Consider the following 25,667-nt stretch of genomic DNA (forward strand, 5'->3'; position numbering starts at 1 on the left):
CAAGCTTTCTATGTGTAAGATCATGTCATTTGTGAACAGAGATAATTTTACCTCTTCCTTTCCAATTTGTATGCCTTTAAAAAATTTCTTTAGCCTAATTGCTCTAGCTGGAAATTCTAGTATTGTTTTGAATTGAAGTGGCAAAAGTGGACATCCTTATCATGTTCTTAATCTCAGGGAACAAACTTTCAGTCTTTCACCACTGAGTATGATGTGTCATGTATGGCCTTTTTATCATGTGGAGGAAATTCCCTTCTAGTCCTAGTTTATTGGGTGTTTTTTTATCTTGAAAGTGAATTGAATTTTGTCAGATGCTTCTTCTGTGTCAATTGAGATCATCTGTAATGTTTTATCCTTCATTCTAATAATATGTAGTAAATTACATTTGTTGCCTTGCATATCCTGAACCATCTTTGCATTCTGGGAATAAATCTCACTTGGCCTTGATGTATAGTACTTTTTTTTAATTTTATTTTTTTTAATGTATATCCAGATTAGTTAGTATATAGTTTAGCAAGGATTTCAGGAGTAGATTCCTTAATGCCCCTTGCCCATCCCCCCTCCCACAACTCCTCTAGTAACCCTCTGTTTGTTCTCCATATTTAAGAGTCTCTTCTGTTTTGTCCCCTCCCTGTTTTTATATTATTTTTGCTTCCCTTCCCTTATGTTCATCTGTTCTGTGTCTTAAAGTCCTCATATGAATGAAGTGGTAGGATATTTGTCTTTCTCTGACTGACTAATTTTGCTTAGCATAAGACCCTCTAGTTCCATCCACGTAGTTGCAAACGGCAAGATTTCATTCTTTTTGATAGCTGAGTAATACTCCATTGTATATATACCACATCTTCTTTATCCATTCATCCATTGATGGGACATTTGGGCTCCTTCCGTACTTTGGCTATTGTTGATAGTGCTGCTATTAACATTGGGGTGCATGTGTCCCTTGGAAACAGCATACCTGTATCCCTTGGATAAATACTTAGTAGTGCAGTTGCTGGGTCGTAGGGTAGTTCTATTTTTAATTTTTTGAGGAACCTCCATACTGTTTTCCAGAGTGGCTATACCAGCTTGTATTCCCACCAGGAATGCAAGAGATCCTCTTTCTCCGCATCCTCGCCAACATCTGTTGTTGACTGAGTTGTTAATGTTAGCTTTTCTGACAGGTGTGAGGTGGTATTTCATTGTGGTTTCGATTTGTATTTCCCTGATGATGAGTGATGTTGAGCATTTTTTCATGTGTTGGTTGGCCATCTGGATTTTTTTTTGGAAAAGTGTCTATTCATGTCTTTCGCCCATTTCTTCACTGGATTATTTGTTTTGTGGGCGTTGAATTTGATAAGTTCTTTATAGATTTTGGATACTAACCCTTTATCTGATAGGTCGTTTGCACGTATCTTCTCCCATTCTGTTGGTTGCCTTTTAGTTTTGCTGATTGTTTCCTTTGCTGTGCAGAAGCTTTTTATTTTGATAAGGTCCCAATAGTTCATTTTTGCTATAGTACTTTTAATATACTACTGAATTCGGTTTGTTAGTATTTGTTGAGGAGTTTTGCATCTGTATTCATAGGGTGTATTGTGTAGTTTTCTTTTCTTGTAGTGTCTTTGTCTAGCTTTGGCATCAGTAATATTGACCTTGGAATGAGTAGGAAGTATTCCCTCTTCTTTAATATTTTGGAAGAGTTTAAGAGAGGATTGATGCTAATTCTTCTTCAAGAGTTTTGTCAAAGTTTTTGTGATAGGAAAAAACGAATCAGATATTTTTTGAATCTGTCAACAATGTTTCAAGAAATAGAAAGCTGTCTTAAGGACAGCTTTCCATAAGCACAGTATGAAACTACCATTGCATAAACCAACTCATAGAAGTCACTAGGATCTGTTGGCCTCTTAGCTTTGTTCCTGGGCTTCTTTCTTCTTGTTTATGTGCTACTGTACCTTGAATCAAATGGTCTATACCTTCATGTCTGTTTTGGAGGATTCAGTTGTGGAGATTGGGCATCCACAGAAAGGAGACTTTTGACTATACATATTCAGTCTCTAAAATACTTCACATGGGGCGCTTGGGTGGACTTTGGCTCAGGTCATGATCTCACAGTTTGTAAGTTTGAGCCCTGCATCACTCTCTGCTGCCAGCACAGAGCTGCTTCGGATCCTCCAACTCCCTTTCTGCCTCTTCCCTGCGTGCGCACGCTCTTGCTCTCTCTCGCTCTCTCTCTCTCTCAAAAATAAACATTTTAAAAAATAAATAAAATATTTCACATATACTGTAATCCTTAAATCCCCTTTGAAAACTTGGTGAATGATCTCAAGTTTAGTAATAAGCTTAGGAAAGTTTTGCCTGTAAACACGAAGAATTTCTGGCTTTTGTGTTTTGTTTTGACTTCTTTTTTTTTAAAAAATTTTTTTTTCAACGTTTTTTATTTATTTTTGGGACAGAGAGAGACATAGCATGAACGGGGGAGGGGCAGAGAGAGAGGGAGACACAGAACCGGAAACAGGCTCCAGGCTCCGAGCCATCAGCCCAGAGCCTGACGCGGGGCTCGAACTCACGGACCGCGAGATCGTGACCTGGCTGAAGTCGGACGCTTAACCGACTGCGCCACCCAGGCGCCCCTTGACTTCTTAATTAAGGCTGCATTTTGCACAGATTCCCTCCTCCTTTATTTTACCTCCTTTATCAACCTAAGACAAGGGTATTGATTATTATTCACAGAGACTATATACAGATTATCCTCTGCTAAGATAAAATAAGCATTCTTCTAGAGTCTAAAAGGTTAGGTGCTTTTGCTTGAGGTTGAGCAAACAAAGGCTAAAAATAAATCCTTAGAGGCCAAAGGAAGAGGCTTTGCATCCCTTGTGTTGGGGCTCTCTAACTGGCCATCTGAATGTGTCAGCCATTATCACAAAACTGACCAGTGGTGACTCTTCTTGACTACAGTGACTTTTAAACATTTTGGATAGCTTCCTACAATAAGAAGTAAGTTTGGGGCACCTGGGTGGCTCAGTTATTTGAGTGTCTGACTTCAGCTCAGGTCATGATCTCACAATTCATGAGTTAGAGATCATGCCCCACGTCAGGCTTGGTGCTGTCAGAGCAGAGCCCACTTCAGATCCTCTGTCCACTCTCTCTCTGCCCTTCCCCTGCTCATGCTCTCTCTCTCAAAAATAAACATTAAAAAAGTAAGTTTTATAGCATGACCTAGTACATAACAAAAATATATATACAACTAACATGAAAGTCTCAAAGGCCAGTTATTTTTTTTAATTCTTTTTAATGTTTATTTATTTTTGAGAGAGAGAGAGAGAGGGACAGAGCACAAGCAGGGGAGAGACAGAGGGAGGGAGACAGAATCTGAAGCAGGCTCCAGGCTGTTAGCACAGAGCCCAGCGTGGGGCTCAAACCCACAAGCCATGAGATCATGACCTGAGCCAAAGTTTGATGCTTAACCAACTGAACCACCCAGGTGCCCCTCAAAGGCCAGTTCTTAACTCTTATTAAAGAAGATGCAGCCTACTATGTTCTGTTTTGTTCTATTTCTTTTTAAAAAGATACTGATCTCAACTTGCTGAATTGATTTCATAATCTTGCAAATAAATGTGCACTTTAGTTTAAAAAATATTCCTCCATGACCCCTAAATTTACCTGTGCGTGAAGTTTTCAGGGCTTCTGCCCTTACACATTTTGATTCCGTGGCCTAAAGTGGAACCCAGGAGTTTCTGTTTTTATTAAGTGATAATTTTGATGTAGCCTTGGGCAAGTATTTGGGAACTAATAATATCCAATATAATATAAACTATTTTGTTTAAAACTAAATATGTCATATAAAATTGCAGAAAATGGGGCACCTGGCTTACTCATTCAGTAGAGTATGTGACTCTTCATCTTGGGGTCATGATTTCGAGCCCCATGTTGGAGGTAGAGTTTGCTTAAAAAATAAATAAATAAAAATAAAATAAAATTGCTGAAACCATCATCATGACCTTTAAAATTATTGCCCTTTTAATTTTAGGAAATCAATCAGCCATTACCTAAATTCTCTAGACTCTAATATTCATATTATCTAATGTAATTTGGTGAGCCATTTTATGTAGTGATTGACAGACAAAGGATGATTAAATTCCTCTATTATAGAAAAAACAGGCTGGGCATGTAGTAGATTAAGTTACTTTCTGGTTTGTTCCATTCAGTAGTGATGTTGTCTTCTTTGACACAGACCAGTTTATGTCTGACTTGGAACACCAGCCATCAGGTTCAGCAGAGAAATGGCCTAACCACAGTGAGCTCTCATGTCCAGCTCCTTTCTGGAGAATCTAGAGGGTGAGTGTTGATTGAAATGTGTCATTGTTTTTATACCCAAGTCTGGTATTTGCATGCAGTGGCTGGATTTGCATGTGCTACAGAGGATGGGGTATACATGGGCATCTTGGTAGGTCCACTCATTATCTTTGGAGCTACACTTTGACTGCAAGACTCTGCTTTTTATTAAAAAAAATTTTTTTTAAGTTTATTTATTTATTTTAAGAGAAAGAGTGAGAACTTGTGTAAGTGGGGGAGGGGCTGAGAGGGAGAGAGAATCCCAAGCAGGCTCTACACTGTCAGGGCAGAGCCCGATCCCAGGAACTGTGAGATCATGACCTGAGCCAACATCAAGAGTCAGATGCTTAACTGACTGAGCCACCCAGGGCCCCAAGACTCTGCTTTTTATTTATTTATTTAATTTATTTTTGAGAGAGAGAACGTGAGCTAGGGAAGGGCAGAGAGAGAAGGGTACTGAGGATCCAAAGCAAGGTCCATGCTGACAGCAATGAGCCTGATGCAAGGCCTGAACCCATGAACCATGAGATAATGACCTGAGCTGAAGTTGGAGGCTCAACTGACCCACCCAGGCACCCCAAAACTACTTTATAAATCGAACCATATTCAGGCTTGTACACTAGTACTTATGAATTTAATCTGGTTTGAGTAGAAAGCAAGTGTTTAACTGAATTTATTAAATCAAAGCAGAGAAGCCCATCTGTAAGAATTCTATGGCTTGGGGGTGCCTAGGTGCCTCAGTTGGTTAAGCATCTGACTCTTGATTTCAGTTCAGGTCATAATCTCACAGTTCATGAAATCAAAGCCAGCATCAGGCTCTGTGCTGACAGTGCAGAGCCTGCTTGGGATTCTCTCTTTCTCCTTCTTTCTCCACCTCTCTTTCTCTTTCAAAATAAGTAAATAAACTTTAAAAAAATTCTATGGCTTGGGTGCTGAGTAAACTTGGTTGTCAGTCAAGTGTATAAGTCTGCTCATCTCTGGTCAATCAAGTACTCTTAAGTTTTGACGTGAGACAGTTTGGAATGAAAATAAAGCAGGACATTTTATCCATGTGCCAGAGGAAACCTGGATCCTTTACCCTTGAGCCTCCCCTGTAGACCCATGTGTGCATTCCTAATAATTCTTCTGGGACTCCATTTGGAAAGAATCCATATAAGTGAAGTCTGCATGAGGGAGGGGGCTGGGCCTCAGGCCACTCTACCTCAGCAACCCACCAGGAACACAACTCTCCCTCACTATCATGCAGCTCCTTTCTTTGAAGACTCTGAAAGCTTCTGAGGGGTGCCTGGGTGGCTCAGTTTGTTTAAATATCCAACTTCGACTCAGGTCATGATCTCACGGCTCATGAGTTTGAACCCTGAGTTGGGCTCTGTGCTGACTGCTCAGAGCCTGGAGTCTGCTTCAGTTTCTGTGTCTTCCTCTCTCTCTGCCTGCTCGTGCTCACTCTCTTTTTCTCAAAAATAAACATTATGAAAAAGATTTTTAAAATTTTTTTTCAACATTTTTATTTATTTTTGAGAGACAGAGTGAGCAGAGGAGGGGCAGAGAGAGAGGGAGGCACAGAATCCGAAGCAGGCTCCAAGCTCCGACCTGTCAGCACAGAGCCTGGCATGGGGCTCAAACCCACCAACTGTGAGATCATGACCTGAGCTGAAGTCGGACGCCCAACCGACTGAGCCACCCAGGCACCCATGAAAAAAAAATTTTTTTTAAATGTTTTTATTTATTTTTGAGACACAGAGAGTCAGAGCATGAGCAGGGGAGGGGCAGAGAGAGAGGGAGACACAGAATCTGAAATAGGCTCCAGGCTCTGAGCGGTCAGCAAAGAGCCCAACGCGGGGCTTGAACTCACGGACTGTGAGATCATGACCCGAGCTGAAGTCGGACGCTTAACCGACTGAGCCACCCAGGTGCTTCGTGAAAATTTTTTCTAATTGAGTAATAGAATAAAGACTCTGAAAGCCACTGAGAACATATGTGATAGAAATTATAAATATATAAGTTGTAATTCTCAACATGCCATTTGAATTTAAATTTAATGAATTTAGATTTGGAAGGGAACTACCCAGATCTTTATATATGAGATACTAAGCCTCCTGATTAGACAAGGCACCAAAACATTGGCTTCTCCCAGAAACTGAGCCTACCCTGGTCTCACATCACTCTTGTCTCTAGTCATGAGAGGAGTAGAAATAGCAACTAAATTCCTGCATCTGTCTAAGGAGAGTTACAACCTGAAGGTTGTTTTTTTTTTTAATTGAAGTATAGTTGACATATAATATTCTGTTACATTTCAGGTGTCTATCACAGTGATTTGCTATTTTTATACATTACAAAATGATGCTTGTGATAAGGCTAGTTGCCACCTCTCACCATAAAAAGTTACTACAATATTATTGACTATATTTCCTATGCTGTACATTACAACCCCATGACTTGTCTGTTTTATCGCTGGAAGATTAAGTAATTCACCCTAGTTATATCTCAGCTGAACCAAAGATTAAAGTTTGCTCTCTTTTAGAGTTTACCCCATAGCTCTTCCCTTGCATGAAGCAATAAGTAAGTTGGTCCTAGTGATCTTGGTAAGAAGCATTTCTGTGGAATGAGGGGATCAATGTATGACTAAGGGGTGAACAGGAAGTAAGAACATAGAAACAGCAGGCAGTGTAGATAACTCCTTTAAGATATTAAGCAATCATAGCACCTGGGGGTGGTTCAGTTGGTTAAGCATCTGACTTCAGCTCAGGTCATGGTCTCAGAGTTTGCGAGTTCAAGTCCTGAATCAGGTGAACACAGGGCGTGCTTCAGTTGGGGCCTGCTTTGGGTGAGTCCTGCTTCTCTCTCCCAGTCTTTTTCTCTGTCCCTCGTGGGATATTCTCTCTCTCTCTCTCTCTCTCTCTCTCTGTCTCTCTCTCTCCCTCTCCTCCCTCCCCCCTCCCCCTCACTCCTCACTCACTTGTTCCCTCTCTAAACAAACAAAAAAGCTTTCTTTGCCAAGTCCCCCCAAAAAAAAAAAAAAAGTTAAGCAATGAAAGAAAAAAATAGATATAGAGGGTTACATGGAGTCTAGGGTTTTTATTTGTTTGCTTGCTTGTTTAAGATAGACATACATACTTCTCAATGTTGAGAAAGATCCAGAAGGGAAGGTAGGTAGATCAGTTGAAGAGCTGGAAGAGTGAAGAAAAATTCTTGGAGCATGTCTTCAAGAGGGAAGCATATAGCATCTGTAGCTCAGATGGTGAATGCGCCATGTAGATTTATGGCTTTGGAGCTCAGGTTAGGCCCCTGGAGGTCAGAAATTTGGGTGTCAACAGTATGTATTTAGAAATGGACAGGGGGCGCCTGGGTGGCTCAGTCGGTTGAGTGTCCGGCTTCAGCCCACATCGTGATCTCACTCACGGTCTGGTCCGTGAGTTCAAGCCCTGCATCGGGCTCTGTGCTGACAGCCTGGACCCTGGAGCCTGCTTCAGGTTCTGTGTCTCCCTCTCTCTCTGCCCCTCCCCCACTCATGCTCTGTCTCTCTCCTTCAAAAATAAATAAACATTAAAAAAAATTTTTTTTTTTAATTTTTTTTTTTTTTTCAACGTTTTTTATTTATTTTTGGGACAGAGAGAGACAGAGCATGAACGGGGGAGGGGCAGAGAGAGAGGGAGACACAGAATCGGAAACAGGCTCCAGGCTCCGAGCCATCAGCCCAGAGCCTGACGCGGGGCTCGAACTCACGGACCGCGAGATCGTGACCTGGCTGAAGTCGGACGCTTAACCGACTGCGCCACCCAGGCGCCCCTAAAAAAAATTTTTTTAAAGTGGACAAGACTACTCACAGAAAATGTACAATGTGACAAAAAATAGGTATAAGGAAGGAATCTTCTTATAATCTTAAAATTTTTCTGAATCCAACGTCTTAACACAAAAAAGAAGTGGTTTTTGATTTGGGGGTTTTATTTTTTCACATTTCACTTTTTGCTGATACAAAAGGATACATGCTGATACTTGAATACACTTTTAGGTACCTGTGTAGTGTTTACTCAGCTGGAGATATACTGTTTTTCTTTGAATAATGTTTTGAGTTACAACCTTTTTTAGAGGAAAGGTCTGTATGACACTGAGTATAGCATCACACACATAAGAAATTTCTTAAAAAAGAAAGGACTCTCAGTAACAAGACTGATACCCCCCTAGTCAGGTTCATTGAAAACAAGTGTCATAATTTTCCTGTACTAGTATTAAAAGCTAGTGTGAAAGGGCACCTGGGTGGCTAATCGGTTAAGTGTCCAACTCTTGATTTCAGCTCAGGTCATGATCTCACAGTCCATGAGGTTGACCCCCAAGTCAGGCTCTGCACTGGCAGTGCAGAACCTGCTTGGGATTCTCTCCCTCTCTCTCTACCCCTCCCCTGTTCATGTTGTCTCTTTCTCTCTCAAAAACAAATATATAAACTTTTTTTTAAAGCTAGCGTTAAAAGTAAAAGGTCTCTTTTGATCGGTATATATATATTCAGGTTGTCCTGTGGTTGGAAATTGTCTAGTATTCAGGGTGAATTTTAAAATGACTTAGTTAAAAACTTGGTGTGATAAAGCTCAAACTGGTTATTTTGGTTCTTAAAATACTTAATTATTCTTTCTGTGTTACTTTATGGTGGTGAGTTTTATTTTTGTTAACAGTATAAGCTAGGTTACTATAATGGAGATTCCAAATACAGTGGCTTTACCACATTGGAAGTTTCTCTTACACCCCAGGTTAATCCAGAGATAAGGATTCCTTTATTTCATTGTTCCTCTATTTCCTTAGGTATTGTCAGAGTAGAGTCACCACTTTGAAGCTAGAGGTAGGGGGAAAGGAAGGGAAGAGGTTATTGAGTCTGCAGTGAGTAAGATACACTTTTATTCACATTTCATTGGAAAAGAACAAATTATATGGCCATACCTACCTATGAAAGGGAAGCTGTGAATGTAGTTTGTAGCTAAGTGGCCATGTGACAAGTTAAATTCAATTACTTAAGAATGAATTAGGACAGTTAGCAGTCTACTATAGACACCTTCTAAATTTTCAGGAACTTTTTTTTCTTTTTTTCTTTTGTCTTTAGCTTAAGAAGGTATGTTAATCAAACTTTTATAAATACAGATTAATTCTTCAGGTCATGCCATAAATCAGTGAATTCAGTTATTTAATGTATTTAGTTTAGATGGTATTCTTACAACTCATCAAAAACCTAAGTCTATCTTAGCAAAACTGTTCTAGTATTACTTTATGGTTTATTATTCTATGTTTCTCATCCATTTAAAATCATTTCTATTTATTTCCAAATTTCTCATTTTTTCATTTCAAGTAAAATTCAGAAAATGATTGCAATCTTCATTTTGTAAAAAATAACTTCTCCAGGGGCACCCGGGTGGCTCAGTCCATTAGGTGTTTGACTTTGGTTCAGGTCATGATCTCAAAGTTTGTGGGTTCAAGCCCCGTGTCAGGCTCTGTGCTGACAGCTCAGAGCCTGGAGCCTTTTTTGGATTCTGTGTCTCACTCCCCCTGCCCCTCCCCTGTTCATGCACTATCCCTCTCTCTCTCAAAAATAAATAAAACATTTAAAAAAATTAAAAACTAAAAAAACCCCAAAAAACTTCTCCAGGGGTGCCTGGGTGGCTCAGTTGTTAAAACATCCCAACTCTTGATTTCGGCTCAGGTCATGGTCTCATGGTGTATGAGTTCAAGCCTGCATTGGGCTACACACTGGCAGTGCAGATCCAGCTCCCCAGTCTGTCTGTCTGTCTGTCTCTCTCTCTCTAAATACATAAATAAATCAGCTTAAAACAATAATGTCTCCATAAAATGGTTCACCAGACAATACCTTTAACTTGGGGTACAGGGAAGGGAAGAAAAGGTGAATTTGCCAAACTTGGATGAATGTTCATTGCAGTTTCAAGATGAAATAACACATAAATGGAGTCTAATTATACCCAGAAATACTTTACAGAAATGCTCCAAGATGTTCAGTTGCTTGTTAGAAAGGCCCTTTTGGGCTTTTGCATACATGACTGTGTATCTGCCTACTCCAGAAGCAGTGTCTTGTTACCCTGCCCCTCTCCCCCGGATGGTGAGATTTCATACCATACCATGCTTGTCAGCTCTAGCTCTGAAACCTTAAGCTCTAAATAAGAGGCCTTTTGTTACTCAGACACCATATTCTTTTGTGGAGAAATAGCATTCCAATGGACTGGTAATTTGGATAGCAATTTTTGTATAAAAAAAATTGTTCTTACAGCAAATATTGCTCATGGTTCTGACTGCTTCTGTTGTGGTGGCACAGACAATCCAGGTGTTGGGTTAGTGGGAGTTGATGGCACCTGTCACAAGTGGGCCAAATGCTGTGACCCATATAACCTGTTCACATGGGTGTTGAGGGTTGTTGACTCTTGTTCTATGTTTTTAATTCACTTTACTCTTTAAAGGAGAGAAATGATAAAATTGTATAGTAGGGGTATACAACTCTTTCTGCTCTTAAATTGGTGGGGAAAAAAAGCCATCTCACATACTTTCTAGACTAGGGTTTAAATAAATGAATAAATTCATGCATATATATATTAAAAGAAAGTGGAAAATGAAGTTGTAAGCCTTAGTATTTTTGAGAAATAACTTAATGTCAAATCACTTAAGTTGTTCACTTGAAACTAATGCAACATGTCATCTATACTCAGGAAGCCCCGCAGCACGCTCTGTGCTGACAGCTCGGAGCCTGGAGCCTGCTTCGGATTCTGTGTCTCCCTCTCTCTTTGCCCCTCCCCCACTCACATTCTGTCTCTCTCTCAAAAATAAATATTAAAAAAATGTTTTTAAAAAGTAACTTAAATATTGTTTTGTAAATGTTGCTGATAATTTACATGTAAATTACACCATAAGTTTGTTTACCAGTAATAATTTTAACTTGCTTAAGTTGACACTCAAATTTTGATCACAATGGAAAGATATTTCAGGAATCTAGAGGTAGACGCCTGAGCCCAAAGCTCCCAGCCTTAGGGAGAAGTGAAATGCGAAGAAGAGCAGTTGACTCTGTATACTGCACTGCGCTAGAGTCCTTGCTAAAGGATGGCAAAAGGACTGCTTTGTTGTAGTTCTGACTCCTTGTCCTAAAATTCGTATTCACTATTCACCTGTAGCAATTATTTGAGCATATATTCTTGTTGTTGTTTTTCCAAGTCCCCAAATTATATTAAAAGATTAACTTGGCAAGTTAATTTTACTCAGCACTCAGAATGTACCAAGCTCTAAGGGTTTGGTGGAGAACAAGATAGATAATGTCCCTGCCCTACTGGAACTTAAATCTACTAATTATTATGTATTAATATTATGTGTTAAAGTATGTTTGAGTATAGTCAGCTTGAGTGCTTTTTTGTGCAAAATCTTCTTAGCTTTATTACAGTCTTAAATCCCAGTCAAGGAACCTTCCAGATTGCTTCAGCTGTGTGAGATTAGGCACAACAGGCAAAAGAACAACAGAACTTTGATAAAGGGGAGCAGAAATAACATAGCTTTGATCAGGCTTTTGCTATAAACAGCATTACCTGGCTACCTTAAAAAATGATGTGTTTATCATCAAAGTGTACTTGGTAAGTGGGTGGATAATGCTGGATATATACCCTCATCCTCAAAATGTAAGCACTGACTTTCTCATAAAGACACAGGAAAACAATACATTGTATTGGGGGGGTTGTCTTTTTATTTTTTTTTTAATGTTTATTTTTGAGAGAGAGAGAGAGTGTGCACACAAGCAGGAGAGGGACAGAGAAAGGAAGACAGAATTCGAAGCAGGCTCCAGGATCTGAGCTGTCAGCACAGGGCCTGACGCAGGGCTCAAACCTATGGACTGAGATTGTGACCTGAACCAAAGTTGGATGTTCAACTGACAGAGCTACCCAGGCGTCCTGGTTTTTGATGATGATAAAGCACCATTTGTAATCACCTTGTAGTTTTAAAACTTGAACAGTGAGATAATTTAACAATGTTACATGGCAGCTTGGAACATCTCTGAAGTCACCATCCTTGGAAGGGATAAGTGTTGGGAAAAGATGACTGACAGCTGGTACTTGCTTCTATATTTGGCTTGTTGCCACAGCTGGGAGACCTGTCTAAAATAGACACATAGAGACTGTCAAAATCAAAATCAGATGTCATGTGTTAGTTTTAATAACATTCTCTGGTCCCCTTCCTATCCTATCACCTACTGAACTTTCAGTATACTAGTTCCCAATAGTCTCCAAGAAATTGTATTGAATTAGGATCCATTTATTCAGTCATCTGAAATTGATGTTTCCTCATTAGTAAGGTTCTTGCCCTTCAGGAGCTCACAGGCTATTGGAGAGACAGATAATGATGACCCCTACTGATAATCTAATGTGATGTATTATGTTAGAGGTTATGCATGGAGATCATGGGCCATCCTTGGGCTCCCTCTCAGCATGAGACTAGCCCATTGACTTAAACATGGAATCCACACTGAAAACACTGTTCCTTGCTCGTTATGTGGCTTGGAATAACAGGTGCCAACGGCTGCCTTGTCTATTTATGTCCCCTTTATATTCTCTCTTTCCTGACTCCCTCTCCTCTCTGTTAACACACTCATTCTCCCTCCCCTGGCATCAACACATGTGTCTGGATCTTTTGCATCTTCTTTGTCTAAATGATTCCACCCCCCCCTCCCCCCCCCCCCCCCCCCCCCCGCCCAACCAGTTTCTCTACTCTTGGCCTCCAAGAAGTGATAGGTGTTTGGAAATTGATCCCACTATTTACTGAGCAAATTAGGTGAACTGTCAAAGCCTCAGTTAACTGATCTGTAAAGTGGGGTAATAGTTATCTTAAAATGTTGTGAAGATTGAAATAAGATATAAAATTTCAGTTGCAAACTCTCATAGATGCTCAATAAATATGAAGTGAATGTTCCTTTCTGATAGCCATGAGTATATGAATTTGAAAAATTTTTTTTAAATTACCTGAACTGTAAAAAGATTGGATGTTAATACTTGAAAGGGGCGCCTGGGTGGCTCAGAGGTTGAGCATTGCACTCTTAATTTGGGCTGAGGTCACTGTCCCAGGGTCATGGGATCAAACCTTGCATTGGGCTCCTGCTCATGCTGTCTCTCTCAATTCTCTCTCTTTAAAAGAAAAAAAAAAGCTGTTAATACTTGAAGTTTTTTTAAGTGACTATTAGTGTCTCCTTGGCTGTATGATCACATCACATTCTAAGTATAGAACTTTTTTTGTCTTGGCCTATTTTTGTTTATAACAGCTGAATTGAGATATAATTTATTGCTATAAAATTCACCCTTGAGAATATACCATTCAGTGGTTTTAGTATATTCACAGAGTTCTGCAATATCACCACTATCTCATTTTAGAAAATTTTTATTACTCCAAAAAGAAATCCCATACCTGTTAGCAGTCATCCCCCTTTCTTCCTCACCATAACTCCTCTGTCAACCACCTATTTTCTGTCTGTGTGGTTAGTCAGTCCTGGCTGTTTTATACAAATGGAATCAGACAATATATGATCTTTTGTGTCTGATTTCTTTCACTTAGCATAATTCTTTCAAAGTTCACCTATGCTGTAGCATGTATTAGAATTTCATTTCTTTTTATTTTTTTTTTATTTTTATTTTTTTAACGTTTATTTATTTTTGAGACAGAGAGAGACAGAGCATGAACGGGGGAGGGGCAGAGAGAGAGGGAGACACAGAATCAGAAGCAGGCTCCAGGCTCTGAGCCATCAGCCCAGAGCCCGATGTGGGGCTCGAACCCACGGACCACGAGATCGTGACCTGAGCTAAAGTCGGACGCCCACCCGACTGAGCCACCCAGGCACCCCTTCATTTCTTTTGAAAGCTGAATAATATTTCCCTCTATGGATAGCCCATAATTTGCTTATCCATTCATCACCTGGTAGGTATTTGGGTTGTTTCTACTTCGGGGCTATTATGAAAATGCTGCTATGAATTTGTATTCAGGTACAAAGTTTTTTTGTTTTTAATGTGTATCTTGAGAGAGAGTGCAGGCATACAAGTGAGGGAGATGGGGAGGGAAAGTGAGAATCCCAAGCAGGCTCCACACTCAGCTCAGTGTGGAGCCTGATGTGGGGCTCGATCCCACAACTATGAGATGATAACCTGAGCTGAAATCAAGAGTCAGATGCTCAACCAGCTGAACCACCCAGGCGTAAGTTTTTATGTGGACGTATGTTTTCAGTTCTTTTGAATATAGGCTTAGGAGTATAATCTTCAGTTGACAAAGCAAAGAATTTTCATTTCAAAGCAAAGAATTCTCATGATGAGAGAACTGAAGGTTCTTACTGAGGGGGACTTTGGGGTTTTCTTTCCATACTCGCTTCTTAAGATTGGAGTTTTTTGTATTAGACCTCACAGAGCACTATGCTTCTAGGAATGCTTGGCTTGTCACAGAAACCAACAAAAAGCAAGGTGCTCGCTTCAGCAGTGCATATACCAAAATTGGAACGATATGGAGAAGATTAGCATGGCCCCTGCGCAAGGATGACATGCAAATTCACAAAGTGGTCCATGTTAAAAAAAAGAAAAAGCAAGGTCTTTTCTGAAAGGATGAGAAACAATAAAAAAGGCCCATATAGTAAAGAATGGTTTATTAGCATAACAAAATAACTTCCAAATCTCTTATTCTCACCAAAGTATTTATTTTCATTCACTTTTCATACAGGTACACTGCAGGAATCAGAAAGGGAAAACCCTCCTGTAGAGATGTAAATTAAGGAAAAGTTAGGTGAATGTTAACACATTTCAGATATATCCTATCCTTTGCTCTAGAGCATAAGCTTTTAGAGGGAGGGTAAAAATGTTTCCTATTCTCTGAGCCATCTCCCTTCCCAACCCAAACTGAACTGAAAGGGAAAGAGGTGTCTGGAACAGCTTCTGGAAGGAGGTCTTCATTCCATCCAGGAGCAGGCTTTAAAGCACTGCATTTACCTTTATAGAAAACCATGGAGAGGGAAAAAATGTCTTTGAAGTGGAACTCGCCATTAAGCATCATATGGTCAGTCACACAAAGGTCACTAATCACTCTCCCTTTTCTTGTTTTTCAGTGAACGAGATAATTGGGAGAGACATGTCCCAGATTTCTGTTTCCCAAGGAACAGGGGCGAGCAGGCAGGCTCCCCTCCCTGGTCCCGATTCCCTGGATTTGGGAAGATCCGATGGGCTCTGACAGTGCTCCCTGCAGCCATGTGTCTACCACCATGTACTTCTCAGCATGTTTCTCTCCTTGGACCCTGGGTTTCCAACTCTGTGGCCTTCAGGACTGGCGCCAGGAGTTGGGATCACTATATGTGGGGAAATCAGCATTCCTCCACCTCAGGCCTTGGGTAGATTGTGAAAGAACAAGAGCAGCATAGACTGAGCTTTGGGGAAATGAGCTTTGCTTTTTATATTTAAATAGGATACTTTTATATGATGGGTGCTTTTGAGTGTGAATGCAGCAGGCTCTCGCATTTCAGAGGTGCTGCTTTTGCAAGTGACCTGGTTGCTTAGCTATGATTGGTGATTTGTACTCCTTTATGGTCATTTGAAGGACTCTTTAGCTTTGATGATTATTTTTAAAGTAGGAACTTTTGATAAAACCTTCCAGAGGCAAACATAATAGAAAAAAAAAAAAAAAAATTCTCCCAAGCCCACACCTATGCCTCAGAAACAGCATGTCCTAAAGCCTTTCATAGATTTATAGGAAATAAAGCCAAATGTAGCTCATACCTCTTTATAAAAGTAAACTGTTAAAGTAAGAGGAGACCATTCCAATCATTGAAGTGTTGGAATATTAAATGACATTCCAGAGCATAGCCTTTTGTAACTTTCTAGGTGATCTTTCTGCAATCTCTCCATACTGACTCCATGTTGAAATTGCTTTTTTGCCTCAGGGCCTTGGATAAGATAGCTACACGTAAGGTGACTTTGAAAGGTGGGTTGTTTTAGCTTCGTAGCGTTAATATCTTGCCATCCTGCAAACAAGTAGGCTGTGGACTGCTTTTCCCTTTTGTGCCCTCTGGTCCAGACCTTTTCCACATGGGAGTATCCTCATTTGGCTGCTCTGTAACCTTTGAAGCCACAGTCTCATGATGGTTTAGGCAAATTTGCTGGTTCTAACTAATTTCTAGAGGCCATGCTGTGTCATAAGCTAAGCATAAATGAGCTATGCTTTAGAACAGTAGAGAAAATGCAGGACTCCAGATGGGAAGCTTTTTAAGATTCACAGTGGCATGGAAAGCTTATCCCTCATTCTGTTTACAGTCTAAAATGATTCTGGCCTACCGTGTCCCGTCTATGTGGCCTAAAACCAGCCTTTTCCCCCAAAGGCTTTGGGGCAAACCCAAACATGCAGTAGCATCATAGACCTGACCCTCCACACCAAAGATACCCTGGTGCTGCTGCTGGTGAGGCTGGTGCCCAAGGCCGGGGCCAGCAAGAAACTCCAGCCTGCTGTCTACCAAAGGAGGTGCCCCAGTTGGGTACTTTTTCCAAACCCCCCTTTATCCCTCCCTTTAATGGGATTAGGTACCTGTTCTAAGGCCGGGCCCATTTCAAAGCCCCTGAAGCTTGCAGTATGTTTTCAAACGAACTCATGTAATTTCATTTATTCAGGAAGCAAATTTTTTGAGTGCCTATTATGTGTGACAGTGTGCTGAGCTGGTCAAAGGGCTTGATGTTGTTACTCTTGGGGATTAGGAGTTCTGGATGCCAGGACTCTCTATTGAAGCCAAGTGGGGCCTAGGCAGAGGGAGCCAGTTCATTGCCCACCACCTCTAGTCAGCCGGGTAGGAGCTGTTGACCTCCTACAGGATGAAGTATGGGTTGTTTTTTTTTTTTTCTTTTTCTTTAAACCATGATGATTTATATTTTTTCCTTAAAACTAGTTAGAGAAAAAATGTCTGTCCTTCAGCAAATCACTCTGGTCCCTCCTGGAGCTGGGTGTTTTTAGATTTTCTTTTTAAAGTAAGTTTTATGTCAGAGTGTGGATAATGAGATTTGCTTCAGGGCCTGTAGTTGGAAGCCCACAGCTTCCTTTGGTTTGGAGGGGTTGTGGGAGGCGGTCCCTGACTCGAAGTTTCAGACAGCTGGTCAGACTTGCCTCCTCCCTCTTGCCCCTGGGGTAGCTGCCTCACAGGAGGTTCTTGTAAGAGTTCCCCTTACAAGACCCTTTGGGGGTTGCTCTGCTGCCCTCAAGAATAAAAGCCTCTATGATCCAGAGTTGCTATGCACCAAATTTTGATGCCTTTTAAATACCTTGATGCCTGTAGCACTAGAAATGCTTTCCTATTTAAAATAAAAGTTAAATTTTAAAATAGAGCTTTATATACTATATGAGCAGTCTTGTATCATTTTGTAAAATCTTTGGCTTACGAGTCAGTATTTTTTGGCTTTGGAGGTAAAGACTTTAATCCTTTGTGCAACATAAGTGGTGTTAAAGCACACATCCACTGAACTATGCAAGTTGACTTCAGTAGCAACGTTTAGCAACTGGGCATGTCCTAGCACCCACTCCTACCCCTTCCAGCTTGTGCTAGATCTTGAATTGAGCCATGGGTTAAGCAGTCTTCTGCTTACTAGAGATACACACAGAAACATGGCTGAAAACAGCTTGAAAGGGAACAGAGGTCTTGTCTTCAGGTGCACATGTGGTGTTGCTGTCTGAAGGGCAACCTACCCTGCCCAGGGCTAACCACTATCACTAGAGCTCTGCTGGGTCTGCCTATGAAACCCTGTTTTTAATACTCCGAACAGATGGTCATCTTTAAGGCTCAGGTGAGCTAAAGTTGAAACCTTATATTTTATAAAATGGGCAATGTTCAGTTAAGGAACTGGATCTCAGTTGTGTTTACAGCACTTGGGATTGTTTTCTTACATATTTTGTATTTTAAAACCTTTTGTAGGAGTATAGTGCTCCTTACACAAATAACAGAGAAGAGCCAGCAATTCAGGTTCCTCAGTTACAGTGCTGAAATAATAAATGGTGATCGGTCAGCGGTGTCCTTGAAATCTGCCTGAGTTTTCCTCTGCCTGGGGCAGGTGTGGAGCCCCTCACTCTGGGGTCCGAAGCTAAGGAGACTTTGGCTTTTAAAAAGTCCACTTGGTTAGAACCTTTGTTTATTTTACGGAGGAGTGAGTAGAGTTCCAAATTCCTTCCGAAGCTTCAGTTCTGTACCCTCTAATGGGTGCAAAGGACATTCCACGGTGTCTGCTGAATTCAGGACAACTGGCCTGCCCAAGGTGTGCATGAAAAGTAGGCAGAAAGTCCCCTTTAAAATTTGAGCCTGAGTTCTTGTGTGAGGGCCTCCTGCCCCCTAGTGTCCTCTGGGGATATTGCAGTATAGTCCATCAAAACAGCTTGTGATTTTGCCACAAAGCTTGTGCCAAGCTGGAAGTCCCTTAGATGGGACCACCTGGCACAACGTGGCCATTGAGGTCCAAGTATCGTGGGAGCTGGGGCCAGCACTCTCTGCCTCCCTGCCCCCCACTAGGAGGGATAGGGGAAGGTAGAACATTGGGATCTTTACTCAGAAGTTCCCAGGAGTCATACGTTGAAGGCACCAGGGCTTACATTTTTAAAAAGAAAACAAGCCTGCTGTGGACATCAGCCCCACAGAATCTGAGGGTATGGGCCATGGCCAAAGCTGACCAAAGACTCTCGATGCTACTCAGGAGGCCCAGATCAGGCCGTTGGGAGCAGGGTAACACAATTCCACCCCCAGTCCTGCATGTAGGGTCCAGCCATCGTCTTTGGGGTGAACAGGCAGGGCAATAAGTGGGAGGTGGAGCTAGGGCTTGAGCTCCTCTAGGTGCTTTCTGAGAGCTCTGACAAGCCAGAAAGAAGCCACCTGGTTGAGGGTGCTGGTTTTCTGGATGCAAGAGAGTCATGTTAGACATCAGCCAGATCTTACCTCCTGGCTCCCTCACCTACAAACACACCCACTCTTTGGGGGCCTGTAGCACAGTGCGAGGCGGGTCACCAACAGGCATCAAACTGGTGTAGTCATCAGGGGCTAACTGCAGAAGGGAAAGAGATTTAGGGGAGGAAGCTCCAGCCTCAATCAGGTTCCCAAGCCCTCCAGCCACACCTCACCTGATAGGCCTGGAAGATGCTGAGCAGATCCTTCATACCAGTGGTATATGGGACACCCTGCATACGGACCAGGGCTCCTGGCTGGGACAACACTGAGGTGGAAGCAGAGGCCAGGGCAGCAGGGGGTGTGGTGAGGTAGCCCACAGTGGTGGGGGAAACTGGGGGGCTAGGATGGGAGAGGAAGGAATTTAGGAAAGCAGTCCCGTTTATGGCCTAGACCAAGACCTGCCTCCCTCTTCCTTTGCCTGTGCCTTGTTTAGTTCAGTTCTTCCTGCCTAAAACCTCTGCCTCTACAGAGTCATCTCCATTCTGATTTGTAGATGGCATCAGCCAGGCCACATCTGTCACTCCCGTGTCCATCTTAGTATAAGTCTGAGCTCTAACAGACCTTGGATTATCTGGTGAGGAAGGGGATCATGACCCTCCCCCAAACCAGGATGGGGACAAGACTGGAGTTTTCTTAGCAGCAGATACCTGGGGTAGTAAGCTGTGTAGTTCATGTAGAGTTGAGTGGCTGGCCCTGGGTAGTAGGCAACAGGGGTGGGAGCAGTAGGCACCCTAGCAGCCGGGACCAGTGCTGAAGAGGGATATAGAGCTGCCGTCTCAGTGGGAATGAGTGTTGGGGTGGCCTGGAAGGTGGCGTAGGTGGGTGGTGAGAGGCCTGGAGGCAGAAGTAGAGAGTGCATCTGCAGGGAGCCCAGCACTGCCCTGGATGAGGCAGTCAGAAAGGAGTCCCCACTGTAGAAAGTGAGAGTTACAACAGCTTGGCCCCCACATGCCTCCTTTCCCCAGCCCGAGACACTCACAGGGCAGCTTGCAGGGTGGAGGGGACAAGCCACTACGGCCCAAGGTGCCTCCCATCAGCACACGGCTCATCTCCTCTGTGGAGCAGGGGACCACTTCCACATAGCGTTCCTTCATCACTTTCTTATGGCAACGCTGAGCAGCAGCTAAAGCCCGCTCTGCTGATGTCATCTGGATGAAAGCATCACCTGACGGCCGACCCTGTACACATGGTGGTCTTGTAAGCAATCTGTCGTATGCAAGAATGCCTTACTCCCAACCACACACCCCTTCCTAGTTATGTGTGTCTCCCCACTGGCAGCAGCCTCACCTGCTGATTGAGCACCATGTGCACACCGTGGGGCCGGATGTCAGCAGCTGCCTCCCCCAGAAAGCTAAGGATGTCTTCAATGGTGGCTGTGTAGGGCAGGCCTCGAAGGCGTACACAATCTCTCCCAGTCCCAGCTGCCAGTGGAAAGGGGATGGGCAGCAGTGGAGCAGTGAGTGTAGGAAGGAGTGGGCTGGATGCATAGCGGTTGAGGACCTGGTAAGGAAGGCAGCAACAGGCTGGTCACGCCGAGTAGGGCCGGTGCACAGGGGACGGAAGGGGCACCCTGGAGGATCACACAGAGGGTAGGGAAAGCCCTGGGTGCTCACCTGCTGCACCTCGGCCGCAGTGCTCCGGAAGAGTTCAATGTATCGCTTACCCAGTATGCCCTTGTGCCTGCGCAGCGCAGCCTGTGCCAGCTCCTCACAGGCAAAGAGGGCAAAGGCATCACCAGTGGGCCGGCCGTCAGGGTGGCGCACAAAGAGCAGCCCATCAGCACCCCCAGTCACCGGGCACTCTGGCCCCAGAAAGCCTAGCACATCTGCCGGCCCAGCTGAGAAGGGCAGTCCCCGTAGCCGCAGAATCACTTGGTCTTCCCGTGACAGGAAACGAGCCACCTCTAGTGATGTGCCTTGGTGGGAGGCATGGGAGTCACTTACTGACTTCATTTGTGCCCTTCCAAATACCCACCTACACCTGGCACAGGGGAGCAGAAAGGCAGGGGGTGGTGGGCAAGTGGGACATGGATCAAGAACCAAGGGAACTAGGTGCTGTTGGGAGCACACTCACCCCCTGCAATCTTGACAAACTCTTCTCCTGTTGCTTTATATACCTGTGGGTACAGTGGGGGCAGCCCATGGGTCTCCAGCCTGGCTGGCCTCAGCTCTGTCTTTCTTCACTCCCAGCCCAAAGCCCCACCTCAATATAGCGGACACCCATGTGGTGCTTGTGTCTCTGCAGCGCTAGGTCCCGCTGCTCGCTGTCCACAAACCGGATGAGGGCCTCGCCATTTCTGCGGCCCTGGGCGTTGAGGCAGAGTGCTACACCACCCCTGCGGAGCCAGTGCTGGGTTAGTGCTTCCTGGGCGGGCCTGCCCTCCTGAGCCACCCATCCTGCCTGCTGTACCCACCTGGCAATGTTGAGTCCCTTGAAGAATCGAGCCACGTCCTGGTCTGATGACTGCCAGGGCAGCCCACGGGCCCGAACTACAGTCTCACTGTCCACCACATCGGCCTTGCTGCTGTGGGGGCAGGGCACAGAATCAGAGCTGTCCAGCTATTGTCACCCCCACCCCTGCTCCCACACTCACCAAGGACCTGTCTCATATTTCTGCTTTACCACCTCTGCCTTCGAAAACAATTGACCTGAGAGGAGATGGCATGGGGGTCAGCAGGGTCTGGTGGAGGGGGTCTCCCCACCAAGCTCTGCAAAAAGAGGACAGTTGAGGGGGATGAGGTGACAAAGGAGCATCTACCTGTGGTCTCAAAGAAAGTAACAAGTGGGGAGGGGGACTTTGAGAAAGTTAAGAGGTAGACATTCACCCAGTCCTGAGAGCAGGTGACAGGTGGCAGGGGAACCTTACCACTGGGCCCTTCGAGCAGGTGGAGGATGACAGCTACCATTGTCTTCACTTCCCAGACCCCAAAGTCATCCTCTGTGGCATCTGTCTCCAGCCCCAGGTCTATGAACAGGGAAGAAACAGTGAGGAAATCCCAGCATGAGCACCAATCTTGGTCCCACCTAGGTCCAAGTCCCCTACATGGACAAATGCAGAGTCCCAGCAAACATTTGTTTGGATCCAGGTAATATATGCCCTTACAAGTCCCCATCCCAGACATATGCAAACATATGTCCATATTTCAAGTGCACCCCAGCACAGACACAGAGGCATGTGCCCTCAAGGACCCAGCAGATAATGTAAACTTGCATGTGTTCACATAACCCTCTAGGACACACATACTCAAAAACCGCCTGCAGCTTCCCCTCCACCCTAACCCTGCTGGGGTCACAGATACCCTGTGCCATGGTGGCCACGGTGAGCTCCCTGGCAGGGCAGGCGCTTGGGTGCTGCACATGGAATTCTCTGCGGAGGTCGTAGAAGGAGAAGAAGGTGTCGGGGAGCACCAGGTTCTAGGGGCACATGGGAGTGGGCATGAATGGAGGGAACTGAGCTGCCCTGCCCACCCCCATGATGGGGGTCCTGGGAACCCTACCCCCTGTTGTGCCCTCAGTGGCATACCTTCCTGGAGGCCTCAGGGTGCAGGACCTGTCGCAGCAGCTGCTGCCCATCAGTGCATAGCATGTAGGGGCCCCCGCCCAGCAGAGCCACATCCCCGCTCACCAGCTGTGAGAACTGGGGATAGGGAGTGGGGAGAGAGACAGACAGACTCACAGCTGGGTGGGCAGGAGGAGGGAGGACACAGGCTGCAAAGCTGGTTCAGCTAGATGTTCAGCCCTACCCTGCCTGGGGAGGAGTTGGCCACACCTGTTGGGTCTGGCTCTGTGTCCCTTTTCTCCCCAGTCCACGGTCACTTCTTCCAGGCCAAATGGGGGTAGTCACATATCACCCAAGCCCCCATCACACACACTCCAAGAGTCTGGAGTGGTGCCAGAGCAAACACCTGGTGGAGTGGGATAAGCAGGTAGGAAGGGGCGGGGCAAAGCAGGTTAAACCTGTCCCTGACCAGGCACCACCCTCAGACAGGTGGGGGAGGCCCAATCCTGCCTGAGGCCCAGCTGGCTCACGGTCAATGGCAGCCCCACCTCTTAAGTCTGACCAACCAAGAAGCAGAGAAAATCCAAGGACAGAGCCCCATACCTGGACGCCAGGGGCAGCATGAGCTTTGACCCACACCCTATCGACCGGCTGGCACGGGCTTGTTTACTCATGGGGGGGGGGGGGGGGGAGGGAGCACTCCTCGCCCAGTCTCCAGCAGCCTTACTACCTCTGGAGAACAGGTATAAGCACTAAGCGGGGGCCCAGAGCAAACCAACCCAGTTCTCCTTCAGCACACTCCCCAAGTAGGGGCTAGCCTGGGAGCCCTTCAGGAGCAGGCTCAGGTTCAACATCTTTGTACCTAAATCAAGAACCACCGGAGGAGTTGTTGAGAAATGAAAGTATTTGTGCGTGTAAAGCACTTAAACTCATTACACTTAACAGTCAGGCACAGGGTAAGTACAGTAGTGAAAAGAAAACAGCAATGGGAACCGCCTCCCACTCCAGCCAGGGCTGGGAGGCACCCCGGGCCTTTGCACTCAGGAGTCAGGTAGCCTCCAGGCGGGGTCTGGACAGCGCCCACGCCTGGCCAGCCGGCCGGGACAGGCCTAGACGAGCAGCTTACACCTGGCGGCGTCTGCCTCTGAGGCAGACCCCGCCCTACGCCCCCGCTCCTGCGTCTCCTAGGAGGGTGGGTGGGCCGAGGACGCAGGCGGCAGGGACCGTGACCTATGGCCAAGACCAGGTCCCTCGGCCCTTTTGGCTTCCGACTGCTTTTCTGGGAGACTTGGTGAGGCAGGTCCCCAGAGGCGTCTCAGCCTCACAGCCACGCCGGCAGGGACCCTAGCAGGGGTCTCGTAGCCTCCATCCCGCGGCTCAGTAGGAGTGGATCCCTGGAAAGGCTGAAAAGTAAGGTGCCCCCAGGAATGGCCGGCACACGCGGGAATCTCTGAAATTTTTAAACAACAGGAACTCGTCCTACCGCCCAGGCCAGTTGGTCGCAGCATGCCAGGCCCTGCCGCCTGCCTCCTCTCCCGCCAAGAAATGTCCCGCGGCCCGGCCATGTCTCCACTCACCCGGGCCCCAGCACTCACCTGCTGCAGCACCTTGTCCAGCGGTTCGGCCCGCGCCAAGCTGTCGGCACTCAGGCCGCTCGCCTCGCGGCACTGCGGACTCAGTGCGGCCGCCTCAGCGCGAACCAATGACTTGTGCAACGTCCCCACCTACGAGCGGCGGGGGTAACCGATCATCCACTGTTCGCCTCAGATCCTGAAACAACCTGGACACCCTGCTGCCCCCTTTTCATCGTACCTGACGGCTCCTCGGCTCCACCACTTGCCAGACTAGGAGGATTAAGTCGGTCTCGTCGGAGCCCAGGTCCGGCCCCATCGCACCGGCCGTGGCTCCGAACAGTACGACTAGGGGTCCAGGTCCTGGGCGGGGGTCGGTGGCGGAGTCTGAGGCGGGGTTCGAGCCCGGGGGCGGTGGCTGGGAAGGCGGCGGAGTCATGGCCGCAGAGGAAGGGGGAGCTCGGCCAGACACACGCGGACCGACGAGGTGCACGCACGCACCGGCCGACGGCAGACACGAATCAGTTTGGGCGGGACACCGTGTGTCGGGGGCGGCACCTGCAGCCCGGCTGGCACAGTGGGCGCTGCTGAGACCCGCCCGCGGCGCCCCGAGGGGCGGGGCGGCTACTGGCCCCCGCCCCCTCTGGGCGAGTTACCTGTCCTCCCCGCCGGCCACGTGACCGAGGGCGTCTTGGGGAACCGAGGGAGAAGGCTGCTAGAGCCTAACGCAGGGCAAGCGCGCTCTGACGCCGGGCTGGGATTCGCGCTCATGGCCCGGACTCCCGCTCCACCAGCGTGCCCTGCCTAACTACTGGGGCGATCTCATCTTCTTCCAAGTCCCTCCCCACCATGAGGCCTACGCCAAGAAAAATGCAAAGCCAGGGGCTTTCTGCAGTCCCTAAGGGTCACACGGGATTTGTGAAAATCACCAGAAGGCAGTCTAGGGGCTGTGGGGGTCACGACGGCCGGTCTGGGGATGATAGAAGTCACCAAAGGTCAAAGAGGGCGGTGAGTTATTGGATATCACCCTTAGGCGTGGGGGGGGGGGGAGTCACCATAAGCCAATGGGATTGGGGGGAGGGTCAGGGATCAACAGAGGTCCTAAGAGCCACGGGGTCGAGAGACCAGAAGTCACAGGTCAGGGCTCGTCCACACAGGTGTGAAGACCTGGCCTTAGCCTGGCTCCAGGAAGTGCCTTCGATGCCAAAACCCAGTAGGAGGTGTGCAGGCCTCGGTACTTGGTAAGCAGAAAGCGCCCCGTTCCAACTCCAGAGAGCGCCACTGGGAGACGGGGCTAAGCCGGATGATCTGGGCCTCGAGCCTCACCTCTACCCCA

The 25,667-nt window shown here is 45.8% G+C and overlaps 2 protein-coding genes and 1 non-coding gene across 14 annotated transcripts in view; 2 read left to right on the plus strand and 1 right to left on the minus strand.

Annotated features, from left to right (window-relative positions):
• Positions 1-17,673, plus strand: part of NFATC3 (nuclear factor of activated T cells 3) — a 140,202-nt gene extending 122,529 nt beyond the window's left edge. For 4 of the 6 annotated variants that reach the window (XM_058706182.1, XM_058706183.1, XM_058706180.1 and 1 more), the window contains one exon: positions 15,407-15,670. In XM_058706182.1, coding sequence (XP_058562165.1) covers positions 15,407-15,528 — 122 coding nt within the window. In that variant the 3' untranslated portion in view covers positions 15,529-15,670. Of the gene's footprint in view, positions 1-4,184; positions 4,315-15,406 lie in introns of all 6 variants that reach the window. The other 2 variants (XM_058706185.1, XM_058706181.1) reach the window with 2 other exon arrangements.
• Positions 14,772-14,878, plus strand: LOC131500552 (U6 spliceosomal RNA). The gene has a single exon (XR_009256356.1). It is a non-coding gene; the product is annotated as a U6 spliceosomal RNA (small nuclear RNA).
• On the minus strand, positions 14,982-25,311 carry ESRP2 (epithelial splicing regulatory protein 2). 7 transcript variants are annotated; one of them, XM_058706188.1, is made up of 16 exons: positions 24,573-25,307; positions 24,356-24,484; positions 22,785-22,898; positions 22,561-22,675; positions 22,128-22,226; positions 21,855-21,909; positions 21,675-21,785; positions 21,464-21,596; positions 21,335-21,377; positions 20,875-21,176; positions 20,549-20,761; positions 20,241-20,439; positions 19,909-20,095; positions 19,435-19,600; positions 19,253-19,358; positions 14,982-15,057 (listed from the first exon to the last, which is right to left on the minus strand). In XM_058706188.1, exons 1-15 carry the CDS (start codon positions 24,768-24,770, stop codon positions 19,269-19,271), a joined length of 2,154 nt encoding a protein of 717 aa, XP_058562171.1. In that variant the 5' UTR covers positions 24,771-25,307; the 3' UTR covers positions 14,982-15,057; positions 19,253-19,268. The 7 variants fall into 7 exon arrangements, with proteins under 7 accessions (XP_058562171.1, XP_058562170.1, XP_058562175.1 ...); XM_058706187.1 differs by lacking the exon at positions 14,982-15,057 and adding an exon at positions 18,205-18,572; XM_058706192.1 differs by lacking the exon at positions 14,982-15,057 and having other exon boundaries at positions 18,205-19,358; positions 21,675-21,812; positions 24,573-25,308.
• Positions 25,312-25,667: the final 356 nt, after the last annotated feature.

The sequence above is a fragment of the Neofelis nebulosa genome, chromosome 17, assembly GCF_028018385.1.
Source record: "Neofelis nebulosa isolate mNeoNeb1 chromosome 17, mNeoNeb1.pri, whole genome shotgun sequence".
NCBI classification, from domain to species: Eukaryota; Metazoa; Chordata; class Mammalia; order Carnivora; family Felidae; genus Neofelis; species Neofelis nebulosa.